At 45.7% G+C, this 12,464-nt stretch overlaps 1 protein-coding gene across 3 annotated transcripts in view; it reads right to left on the reverse strand.

Annotated features, from left to right (window-relative positions):
- The window catches only part of FRMD4B (FERM domain containing 4B), an 82,028-nt gene that overhangs the window by 48,622 nt on the left and 20,942 nt on the right, over positions 1 to 12,464 (reverse strand). For 2 of the 3 annotated variants that reach the window (XM_017835154.1, XM_017835155.1), the window contains exons 2-5: positions 12,239 to 12,304; positions 11,529 to 11,623; positions 9,396 to 9,488; positions 5,042 to 5,126 (exon numbers count right to left, since the gene is read on the reverse strand). In XM_017835154.1, the coding sequence (XP_017690643.1) occupies positions 5,042 to 5,126; positions 9,396 to 9,488; positions 11,529 to 11,623; positions 12,239 to 12,304 (339 nt within the window). Of the gene's footprint in view, positions 1 to 5,041; positions 5,127 to 9,395; positions 9,489 to 11,528; positions 11,624 to 12,238; positions 12,305 to 12,464 lie in introns of those variants that run through there. The other variant, XM_017835156.1, reaches the window with a different exon arrangement.

The raw sequence follows: 12,464 nt of genomic DNA on the forward strand, positions 1-12,464 counted from the left end.
TGGCTAGGATCAGACTACACCATGTTACAGGGCTGAATGGGAACATTCCCCTCTCCCATGAGATGGGGGAGAATTAGGAAATATCTGTTATAAAACTTTCGAGAGCTCTCTGATATATGACCACTTTGCTCCCCACGAGCTGGAAACCAGCCAGACTTTATGCTCACACCAGGGGTCTGTTTCAACAGCTCTTCTTGGTAAGCACTGGTCTTCAGGCTGCCAAGTGCTCACAAGCATTGCTGTTCATGGAGCTATCACATTTACAGACTCCTCCGAAAACTTCCAAACTTCCATTTCCTTTAACGTTTCTCTTTTTTTTTTTTTTTTTCCAAAGCCATTCTTACAAGTCCTTGAAACAAAGGGGAAATTAAATAAACCCCCCAACACCCAGACATACAGAGGAAAAGGGGAACATAGCCAACTTGACCAAGATCTTCGTTTACAGAACATATTTTAAGGACTGGCAAGGAGTCAACTGTATGGCTGCAGAGCTATAAGGAGGTTAGCTCTAATGCATAATAAACTTGACAGTGCTTCGCTGGCCAAGTAGGGTGTTATTTTTCCAAACTTGGCTGTTTCAAAAGAAGAAAAGGCTAATTTATCTTTCCAAATTTATCATCAACATGTGCGTGACCAGTTCTGACCCACCTCCTTTAAAGTATCCCAGCTATGGTCATGGGCTGTGCAATAACACACTGAACACATTACAAAGCTCCCTGTGCAAACACATCCATTCTGAGATACCCATTTCACATGGAACCAAGCGCCAGGCTTTCACTCCTTTAAATTCCAGCTGTACAGTAGATTTCAGATAGCTATAAATCTTAACCCAGCTTCTTAAAGCCAGTGACAGAGGAGAAAGCTTTTCAGTTGAAGTTGTCACCACTGAAGGTTTTTGGGCAGTGGTTTTCAAAGGCTTGGAAAAGAGAGGCGTGTAAGAAAACAGAGCCCAGACGCACACAAAGCTTACTTCTAGCCTTTGCCTTCTCCCAAAATACACCTGACAAATGAGTTTTTAACTAAGTCACTGGGAGGCCCTTCCACAGACCTGGAGATCTAATTTTCACCAGCTCCCACCTCCTGCTCGGTGGCCCAGGCTTTTCCTGGCACTCCTGAGCACGGATGCTGGAGAGCAGGAGCAGGCAGCTGGCTGGACCACACAGGACAGAGAGCCTGGGGGACTGCAGCACCAGACCAGGGGAAAAAAAATGGGCAGCTCAATATAAAAGAAGGCAGGGCAAGAGCTGTGGTAGCATTTGCTGTGTTGGCTGCAGGCCAAGTCTGTGCACGCACCAGTGGTGAGGAGGCACCGGGTGCTCTGCAAGTGCAACAGCAAGTGCTGCATTCAGTTCACACACAAGGAGACTTCACAAAAGTAAAAATGAGGTCTCAGCCCTCTTGTGCCTTCAGCACAGGGGTCTCCCTCGGCTCCTCAGCTGCTTGCAGGCTGAGGAGACCACACTGAGAACAGCACAGGTCACAGAGGATGCACAAACCTGGCACGTGCCAGCAAAGGTCCCAGAGGCACAAAGGAGCTTTGACTGTATGGAAGAGCACGGAGGTGGAGGAGTGGGTGGGGAGTAGAAAGAAATACATTTTTGGCAGCTGAGATTTTATTGTCTATCTTGTCCCTTCCTTGCCAAAATGTCTACAGAGATTGCAAAATGCACAAGTCCCAGATTCCTTCAAGTCCTGGCAGAGTAAAGCAGTACCTGATTCGCAGAAAGGAGCAGAGAGATTTGCAAGAAGGAATGTGGGGTTGAAAGGTGAGGAAGAGGAGTGTGGCTGTGCACTGTGGCTTTCACCCTTGTCAGAACTGTCATGCAGATTTTTATTCATATTTTGTAATATATTATATAATTGATAATACTGTTAATATGGTATACTATGTATTCTGAATTTGTATTCATCTGGGAGCAAAACCTCTCTGGAGTCATCTGGGGCAAGATGGCCAGCACACACTGCCCAGCAGCTCCAGCCTAACCCCAGAGATGCCCAGCTTCCAGTAGGGAGATGCCATTCTCTTTGATTAGATACAGCCACTTACAGGATTTCACACCTTGTAAGCCATGGATAAATCCCCTCCACAGGAGGGACTGGCATGGAGCTTCACCAGCATGCTGGCTGTGCTCTCCCAAGCCTTCATCTGGCTCTCCTGGGTGTGTCCTGTGTGCCAGCAGGAGCACTGACATGATGCCCATGTCACATGCAGGGCATCATCACCCTGCCCCCCCTCTGCTCAGAAAAACATCATTGTCCTTTAAAGCACAGAAGCCATGGAAGCACAGGTACCCACACACTGCTGTGCTGTCAACACATGCCAGCACTCAGGAATGTCAGAAGAGCACTCAAGCACCAGGCATTTGCACCACCCTGGATTTGGGCTTCCCCTATGGGAGAAAGCTGCTGTGAAAACTTTGGAAACACCTTTGTGAAAGCAGAAAACATGACTGACTTTTAAGCAATCTTATCCACACAGGTCTTAGCACACCCCAGGTATTGCAGCATCTATCCTGAGCCACATTCCTGGCCCACACGGAGCAGAGGCTTTGTGCAGAGATCCAGGTTAGGATATTGCCCTGGCAGGGCATCCTCCAGCACTGCCAGTAAACTGGGGAGCACAGGGCTGGGTGTGGATTCCTGCTTTTTGACACTCTGGGGTTTCCTCACTCCATGAATGCAGCAAGGAAAGGAGAGGGAGGGGAAAAAAAAAAAATAAAGCCAAGCTGAGGCAGGTCTAACCTCATGGAGCTGGACTAATGACTGAGAAATGCCAGGGAACATTCCTTGCTGTCATCAGTGAGCATCAGCCACCGGCTCCACGGAGCTGGGGATCTGCTCATATTCGGACACTGCTCATCCTGGGGCTCCTTCCCTGCAGCACAAGGGAGTTGGCAGCACCACAGGAGAGGACACACTGTGCAAGCACATCTGAGGGGCCTTTGTGTATCCTCTTGCCCACATGCCATGGCTTAAGGATGAGGACTGCTCCCATGTGCTCTTCATGCACTACTTGAAACCTAGAGACTGACGGTAAGTTTGACAAGTAGGATAGAATATCTTTACGAGATCTAATTTGAAGGTTAAAAGCCACTGGACCAAGTGTATCTTGGAAGTAGACAAACTGGATTCTGCTGAAGGAGCCACAGGCTTAAGCACAGCCACCCAGCACAGAGGACTGCAGGCACAGCCAGGGCTCCCAGTTTTCCCTACGTGCTGAGTCACCTGGCACTGCCCACAGAGCTCCTTCTCTCAGGAGGAAGTGATGCTCCTCATCCCTACACTGCCCACAGAAACTGGACACAAGAGTAAACCCTGTTTCGGGCAGTTTTGCTTGCAGGAATGGGGAAGCCACACTTAGGGTTGCTACAATTAGAGCATGTACCTTGCAAGCCATGGGGGGAAATATGAGCCAGACTTCCTTCAAACCACTCCCAGATCCCAAAGCCATGAACTCCACTGGATGAGGCACAGTCTGCTGACTGCCTTACTCAGTGCACCATCAGTGCTTCAGGTGCTATCAGCATTTCAGTGCAGTGATATGAGGTTATGCTGCCTGAATAATCATATTTACCCATCCCCAAAGTGATTCCTCATTGGTTTGATGACATACTTGTCTATGAGCAGTGAGAGCAATTTTTTTAATGCTTCTCTTCTCCTTTGCTCTCTCTTATGCTTTATGTATACACATAAACACTTAATATTTTTCAATATTAAATGCAGTATTGGTATTCAACAGCAATGGAATTTTTCACATTCTATCCCCAAACCAGAGCCATTTTCCAATTCCAGAATCATTTGTGCTGTCTGTCTAGTTAAACTTCCCCAGTTTTCCCTGAAAGGATGCCTACGAGTTGCCAAAACCCTTCATTTTAAGTGGCAGATATGTCAAGTGGAAATTTGCTTTTTAATAACCTTAACCAGTGAGGCCCCAAGTTCTTGGAGCATCTTTAAAACTTTAGCATGTTGTAAAAAGGCACCAATTTCCTCCACTCTTCCAGAAAGCAATTCCTGTACAAAGCACAGTCACAACTTTGCCATTAACCACTTTCACATCAGGTTTCTGGCCCCACCATAAAATAATAAATACTGGATACTGAATAAGAATCCTATAAAATATGAAGCATATTAAAGGTGAAAACTTTGGCTGGCTACATCGAGCTCCACCACAGCCAGTGATACAGGATTGCTTTCCAAGGAAAGGCTGTAAGAACCAAGTGACACTTTTAGACTGATTGAACCATGAGTGAAAAAAAAAAAAAAAAAAAGAAGGGCACCAGATGCTTGAGTTTGACATTAACCGAAAAATCATGGAGTAAAGTTCACTGAACTGCAGCTGTAGGGGCATGGCAAAGGTGGCTGCCACACCACTCTTTTTTCAGACCAAGATGTATCCGCAGCAAATCAACCTTATTTTTTAAGATTTTGCTTGCCATATCATGAGGTAACTTATAAAAATATCTTTTTTACCAATTTGAACATTTTAAGAAACAGGGGAAGATTCTTAACCAGAGCGTAAATACAGAAAGTATTTTAATAACTAGTTGTGATTGCTACTTCACAGGATTTACTATTACTTTATTACCTAACTGAATTAAGGCAGGAAATAAGGGACCAAATCCACAACATAGGACATTCCTCATGGGTTTTTTCTTCTTAAGACAAGTTTGACTCTAGATCAGTAGAGAGATGCTTGACTTGAGTGTTTGCTATGCAGGCTGTAGGAGGATGTGCCACTGAGCAGAGCCTACCTGCAAAGTTACAACTCAGATTTCAAGCAACTTAAAAATTTTTTGAGTGTTTAAGACTCATTCTAATGCAGTGAGCAAAGAGTGGGGCCGTGAAAACAGGACTAGGAAGCCATCATCATCCTTATCCATTTGCTTGAATCAGTGTTTAAGTGAAGGAGGAGAGTCAGCACACTATCTTAATACTTCAGTAAGATCTATAAATCAAACACAGTTCCTACCAAGTGTAGGTGGTGGAGGAGCAATGAAAGGGAGACGCACAACAAGGAGCTCTGAAGGACACTCAGCCTTACCTGGTGTACACATGACTTGGCATTCAGAAAAAACAGCTCTACTGTAGTTTTGTCCTTGAGAAAGGAAATGCTTTCGATGTAGAACCTGAAAATTAAAAACAAAACAAAAAAGAAACCAACTCTCAGTTGCTTTCTTGAATAGGTTTCATCTTCCTCCCAAGTCACTTTATTTCCTCAGTGTTTTGTTCTCTAGCAATAAAATAGCACAGAGGAACTATGAGCTACTGCACTTAATTTCCGGCCTGTTAGGAGAGAACAGCAGAAAATCACAGGCTGACAGCACACAGGGAACAGCAACTCCTGGTTCAATAGATCCTGGATATCTGATGACTTTCCAAATGAGATGAGAGCTCTGTCGAACGCTAAAGGAGCAAAGCCCATCCCTCCTATGCAGATAAAGTCACAGCAGTGAAAAAGATTAACTCCAAACGAGGTGCTGCAGGTGGGAAAGCCAGCCCAGCACTTTGCTGGAGGAGAAGGGCTGGCAGCCTTGCAGGACCATCTTCCTTTCAGGAGGAGAGAGCAGAGATGTTAATGAGAACCATTAACCTTGCTCCAAGCAAGCAGGGAAAAGAAAAAAAATCACGAGGAACGCTTTTGGGTCAGCTTGATCCATCCTACTGGCAATGGGAGCCCCAAAACCAGGGGCTTACATGGAAGGGCTGCAACTGGCTCAGCCTTAAAGACACTGCTCTGCACAGCACTCACTGCCTTGGTGCTCACTGCCCTCCTCCCAGCCACCGCCTCCTCTTTCCAGGGTCATGGGTCAATCACAGAAGCACAAACCAAAGTGATCCCAACCAAATTGCTGGTTACTCTGGCCTAGCCTAGGTTGGCAAATGGGTCCCCAATTTGTTACAGAGCTACACCAAACATCACCTATTTTGCTGCTGGCAAAATTACACACAACCTGCTTCTGTGACTCACTCGGGGCATCAAACCCAGCAGTGCTGAGGTGCATTAAATGGTGCAGAGAAAACACATCTACAATTTGAGGAGCATGGAACTGCCAAGTCAGTTTAAAGAGAGACAAATTTGTGTGAAGGTGGTCCTGTCAATCCTCCACCCCAGGGCTTTTCAATGCCTTGCCCTTGATAGCAGGAGGGTTGGATGGCCAACACAGGGCACACAGCCCACTGTGTGAATCAGAAGCAGGTCAAACCCTCCTGCAGCCCCGTGGTGCTCTTAAGGCTCCTCACAGCCTCAGGCTCCAGCCATTGATCTCCTCCCATGGATGATTTGCAAGACAATGGAAGAAGCCCACAGCAGCAGCACGGAGCATGTGGTAGGGAGCAGTGAAGCTGGGACCTGCCACATGTGTTAGGAATGTTTGCACTATTTATGCTGTGGCTTGAGAAGAGTGATACAATAGTAATTGTTTTAATGTTTCACATTCCTACAACATGTTCCATCTAATTAATTTTAAAGCACTTTCCAGAATGCCTCTGAAGATAATTTACCCATTTTACAGGCATGCAGCCTGTCCAAGGGGCAGACCTGAGGCCAGCAGCCTGCCTCAGACATTTGAAAGGCTACTTTACCTTTCCATGACTCACCTTTCCACGTGGACTCTTGGAGCCTCAGGTATTTCCACCCTCTCTTGATCACACCTGATATATTTTTTTCCAATAGCTTTGCTAAATTTTACTTTAAACACCCTTGAGTGTTCCTCTCCAGAAATGCAGAGCAGAGGGCAGGATCCTCACCCTTCATCCTTTCCCATCCTGCTGCCAGACCAGCCCTTCACAGTGTGGACCTTCCTCAGCCTGCTAAAGCCTCTCTCCCTTCACTGCACCAGAACTGATTTTCCTCAACTAACGACCTCATTTGCACTTGCAGTTTCTTTCAAACAGAGTCAGACATGGCTGATTTACCCTCAGAAGCAGGACAGTACCCCTGGCTCTGAAGAGAGGCAGCTCCCAGTCACTGCTGGTACAGAGCAGGAGCCTGTAGGATCTATGGATTTAGGAAGAGGGCTGTGGGGGGCACTGCCCCCTGCCCCAGCCATGTCCCTGTGCTCTATTTCCTCCATGGTACAAAGCTGTACATTCTTATCACCCCAGTACAGATGGGGAACACTGGACCACAGAGATAAGGATGTTCAGGGGATGACAGGCATGTTTGGGAACACCATAAAGCGTACGTCCTGCTTTTATTTCCAAAGCTGTCAGCATCCTTGAAACTAGAATGACGCTTCTGTAAGTCCTACATCTGCATTACAGAGCCCTTCAGCTGTGTGTACCATAGGACAGCTTCCGTGACTGGACTGAGTTTCTGCCAGCTGACAATAATTAAAAGCCTCAAAGGATTATCACATAGTTCCTTATGAAACAGCAAAAGCTCAGGGATGAGAAGTGATGAAGAAAAATAGGGTCATAACCAGGAATCTGGGGATTCCCCTATTTCCAGTTATGCTACTGGAAACTGTCCAGTGCAGTGTCAAAAGATGCTAGGAACTGATGCTGCTGCACATTTGCCACCGGTCAGGAGAACAGCAGCTCAGTGCCCTGCCTCATTACATTTGAGACAGTTGTGTCTCAAACTGAAGCAGTATTCAGTATTTATTCTACTCATGGTTGAGCCGATTTCAGACATGGCACAGGAGGACACCCTGTCCCTGCAGCAGCACCCACTGGGGTCACGTCGTGCAGGGCTGGAGCCGATCCAGTCCAGGGAACGTGTGCCAAGTTTTGGGGCTTCTGCCCACACCCTCCATGCCATTCATCCCACACCCAGCCTTGCTTTTCCGCTCAAGACATGGGCACATTCAGCTGTAAGTGTGTACTTTCAGCTGCTCTCATGGGAGTTTAATTAAGGAATAGGCTATGACAAGGTAAATGTGTTCACACAAGATAAGTGTCTGAACTAACCACCCAGAGCCTTTGCTGAGGAGCAAAGGCCTGGAGTTGCTTCCTTAACCAAAAAGTTGTAATAGAGCAGAGAGCTGCAGGTTTTGAAGTGGCTTTTCTGCTGGAATATCAATTTTCTACTGATCAGACAGTTTCTGTAGTACTAATTATTTCTATATGCTCCCCCTTCTCCTGCTCTGCATCTCACTCACCACCCACCTCCTCGGGTCCTAATTGCTTGGTTTGTATCTCATGACCCCAGAGTAGTCAAGCTTAAAATTTAGCTTCTGGAAGTTGATCTTTCCAAGCCCACTCCTCACACGTGAACTCTTGCCCAGGTCCCTGCACACCCTGTCCTGTCGAGGACCATCTTGCAATAGAGAGGGCCAAAATGAACTCCACCAGCCAACAGCATGAATCCCAAACCAAGAAGTGCTTAGGTCACAGGATTGCCTTCACAGCTCTCTTGGGCAGCCAGAGGCTTTAGCCTCCCAGATCCTCATCAAACAGTGAATATTGTGAAGAGCCCTTCACCTCTTTTAAAATGTTTGCGATTTTTTTTTCTTTCCTATCAGAAAGTGTGGAGGGGAAGAGGAGCTCTGAATGCCATCACAAATCAGCACGTATTCAGCCAAAACAAAGTGCCACTTGTTTGCCCTGTTCCCTCGATGACCAGGGCATGGGGGATGTGATGAGACAACGGTGCCAATCGACCCAGCTACACAAGAGGCTCTGCCTTGGAAGTGCTTCACATAATTAAGCACACAAGGCATAAATTTACCGAGATCTGCAAAGCAAATGAGGTCAGTCTGCTCTCATTTTCCTCATAGACTATAAGGAAAACCAAAAACTCCAACAATATTAAGAACATGATTCTTTTCTGCCTGCACAGCTCTGTTTCATAGGACATGTTTTTTTTCAGGCCCTTAACCAGCAGAGCTTTGCCAGCAACAGCCCTAAAGTAATGCAATTACATTGGCCAAAATCATCATTTTGTCAGGGATTTCATTCTCTCCTGAGGACTGGTTAAGCTGTGAAAGCAAAGAGCCATCAGCAATCCCTTTCAAGTACAGACAACCCCTAAGTAAATAGAAGGAAAAAACTAAGTATGATTGTTTAAATAAACTGTATTACAATTTAGCACACTTAAAGACAAGTCAAGCAAAGAAGATATTTAAAATATGAGATTGTCAACAAAACAAAACCAACAACAACAAAAAAAAAAAAAAAACCCAAACAAAAAAACCACCAAAAAACCCCAATAAAACTCTTGTAATAATGTCCTAGTAACAGTTTAAAAAGTAGCAGGTTCCAACCTACTTTATTTAATAGTTAAATACAAAAGAGAACAGCACTTATCCAGGACCTAATCTCCTTCTAAAAATAACACTTTGCTTTGACATTTATTTCCTTTATCAAATCTGTAATCAGTTCTTTTAAACAAAAGCCCCTGGTGATAAATAAACCCAAGTGGTAATGTTTTCTTGGTGGAAACAATTACTCACCTAACAGCAAAATACAAAGTTGCCGGCCCCGGTTTCTTGGGCAAGTCATGGTCCAGGACACGATGATCCAGCTGCAGCCAGACACTCTGACCTCTGTGGAAACAGGTTGGGGAGAAGGTGAAAAACTGGGATTGGTGAAATACAGAAATGGGTTCTTACTGCTCATGTTTACTCCAAGTGTTACTTTAAAAAGTTCAAGATTCACCTCCAAAGAAGACAAACATGTCATTAAATTATTTCCTTTTTTTTCCTCCTAATTTTCAGATTTTATACAATTCACTTTTGTTCACGAATGCTCTTTGACTCTCAGTGACTTCCACTGACTTTCTACATCTAGTGGCAGAAATGGGTCTGATCCTTCTGCTGCATGGAGATGGCTCAGCTCTGCAGTTCCATCCCCACCTCCTCCTATTCTGCCCCTGCCCCGGCACAACAAACCCCTGTTTCAGGGCAGAGGAGTTTACCAGAGGCACACTCCTTAAACCAGGCAGTTCTCTTTGCAGTGGCTTCTCTGATTGAAATGGGAATCAGCCAGAAAGAAAACAAAAAATCCCCCAAAGGCATTGCCAAGCTGTGGTTGCCCCATCCTTAGAAGTGTTCAAGACCAGGTTGGACGGGGCTTGGAACAACCTCGTCAAGTGGAAGGTGTCCCTGCCCATGGCAGGACTGGAACAAGATGAGCTTTAAGGTCCCTTCCACCTCAAACCAGACTGTGATTCAAACCCCAATAACCTCCCTGAGGACTCTGGGGAGCACAGAAACCTGTGGCTGCCCCAAAAGGCTGGCTATGGGTGCCCTCCAGAGGCCACATGCTCCCTTCCAAGCACCCAGCCCTGTGCCATACACCCAAGGCAGGCTCTGGAATCCCACTGGTGTTTCTGGGGAAGCCAACAGCTTTTAGGTAATGCCCTGGGCAGCACTTTAAAGCTCACTGGGAAGGAGTGCCAGCAACCAAAAAACTTTTAGAAAAATTTCATGGCAGTTCTTCCAGGGGAAAAAATAAGCCAAGTGCCAACAGCATCCTCAAGGGATTTACAGAAGATCTGGAAGAAAGTATTTTCCAAGAAGTGAAGGGACAAGAATGTGGCAAAAATATTCCAGAGATAGCTCAAGATGAGAGTGGCTGGTAAAAATAACACAGTGTGGGGTCAGGGGCCCAGAGCGAGTGGCTCCCACCAGCTCCAGGAACACCAGCCCTGTCCTCAGGGCCAGTCCTGCACCTGCACGTGGGATCTGCCTTGGCAGGGTGGCACCAAACATGGCTCTAACATGATCTTTAGGGGAGGCTTTCATCCAGGACTCCAGAAAAAGCAGCAATGGAGAGCAAGAACTAATGTTATTCCCATTAGAGAAGAAGAGGTTTATTTATTTATTAGTGCACAACTCCATGTCCCCACTGCCCCAATCAGCTCTGCTCCAGCTTTTTTGGGGGGAGCTGAAGGTAACTCCTCTGGAGACACTGGCCCTGGGGAGCAGACTCCTGCCTGTGGGTTTTGGTCCTGCACCCAGCAGATGTGGGGAAGCTACGTTTCAGTGCCACGCTGACAGATGAGCCTAAACACCATCTGGGATTTCAATTAACCCAGCTGACTCTGGGTTCATGCCATGGAAGCAGATCTCCCACAGCACTCTGGAGCCCAGCATCACACCCAGCCCCAGTCAGAGGAAAGCTGTTTATGGGAAGGACCAACCTCATATTTTGCTGCTGCTTGGGAAATTTGGGTTTAAAAGACTCAATAAGACATTTGAAATTCAAGTGCAAAGCAAGAGGAGCAATTCATTTTGAAAAATCAATGCAAAACTTTTTTGTTGTTACTAAAAGTGAAGAGGAGGAAAGCTGAGGGTGCTCACAAGGGAAATTATCACTGAATCATTTTTTTCAGCTTGTGAGACAAATATGAAAAGTGAAAGCATCAGGAAAATATTTTGCAAGTATTCTCTGGTTTGTGCCCAGAAGATATTTTCCAAATATTTTCTATTTCATGCCTTCCCCTTTCCTCAGCCAAGCACAAGGTAGGAAAATCTTTCTTCAAAAAAGTCATTCTTCCATCACACCAAACTGCCATGCTGTGAGAGATAAGGTTTCACATTGCAATAATCACAAAGCTGTCTAAAATAAACAAACATACTTACGTATCATCGATAAAGGTTATCCCAAAATACTCCTTTTCTTTCAGGTTGAAGTGTGAGGCCACCAGATCCAGTAACTCCCTAGACAAAAGTTTGGGCTATTGAAAGAATAAAATTCATTTCAGTCCAGGCTTTTCACGTAAAATAAAATTTTTCTCTGCAAATACTGACATTTAAGTACACATAGCCACGTTAAAACCCTGTTGGACAATTCAATACAGAAGTGGCTCCATCAGACTCAGAGTGTCTCTGTGGAGCTGTGTGGAGCATGGAGAGGCAATTCTGTACTTAATCCATGACATTAAGCTGAAGGGCACAGGCTTTCCTTTTCTTAGGGGAGAAGGCAGCAGCCCAGGCTTTCCTGCACTTACAGCAGGAGAGATTTTTCAATTGAGAAAATACTCTGTATTTGAGAATCTCATGCTTTGGGTTCTGTTAGGGAATAAAACATCCTCAGACCCACAGACTTTTCTTCCCATCTAAATGACCAAAAAAAAAAAAAACCATCACCACAAGGGGTGTGTTTAATACACTTTATGAATTTTGGTGAAAGCAAAAACTGAATGCAGAACTGATGGCAGATATATTTGTTCACCATGGACAGGGAAACCCTCCTGCTAGTCCAAGTCTGAGGAAGGTCCCATGTGCCTGAGCATGCCTGTTTATTGCACTTCTGTGACTTACTCTAGTACCCAAAAGAGCGAGGTCTGTACCTGAACCAGCAGCTCCAAGTTCCTGTCATCGAGGAGATGCACCTGGCAGTGCCGGCCCTCTGTCATCTGCAAAGACAACAACACAGTCCTGTCAGGAAGGACTCCCAGCTTTCCTGGCTGGCACCAGAGCACACGCAGCTCGGGGACAAGGACAGTGTGGATGGAGCAAGTGTGTAATCTGCAGGGATAAGGGAATTGACTCTGTACCCGAGCCAAGCATCCTTCT

Source organism: Lepidothrix coronata, unplaced genomic scaffold (genome assembly GCF_001604755.1).
Source record: "Lepidothrix coronata isolate B3197 unplaced genomic scaffold, Lepidothrix_coronata-1.0 Scaffold249, whole genome shotgun sequence".
Lineage (NCBI taxonomy): Eukaryota > Metazoa > Chordata > Aves > Passeriformes > Pipridae > Lepidothrix > Lepidothrix coronata.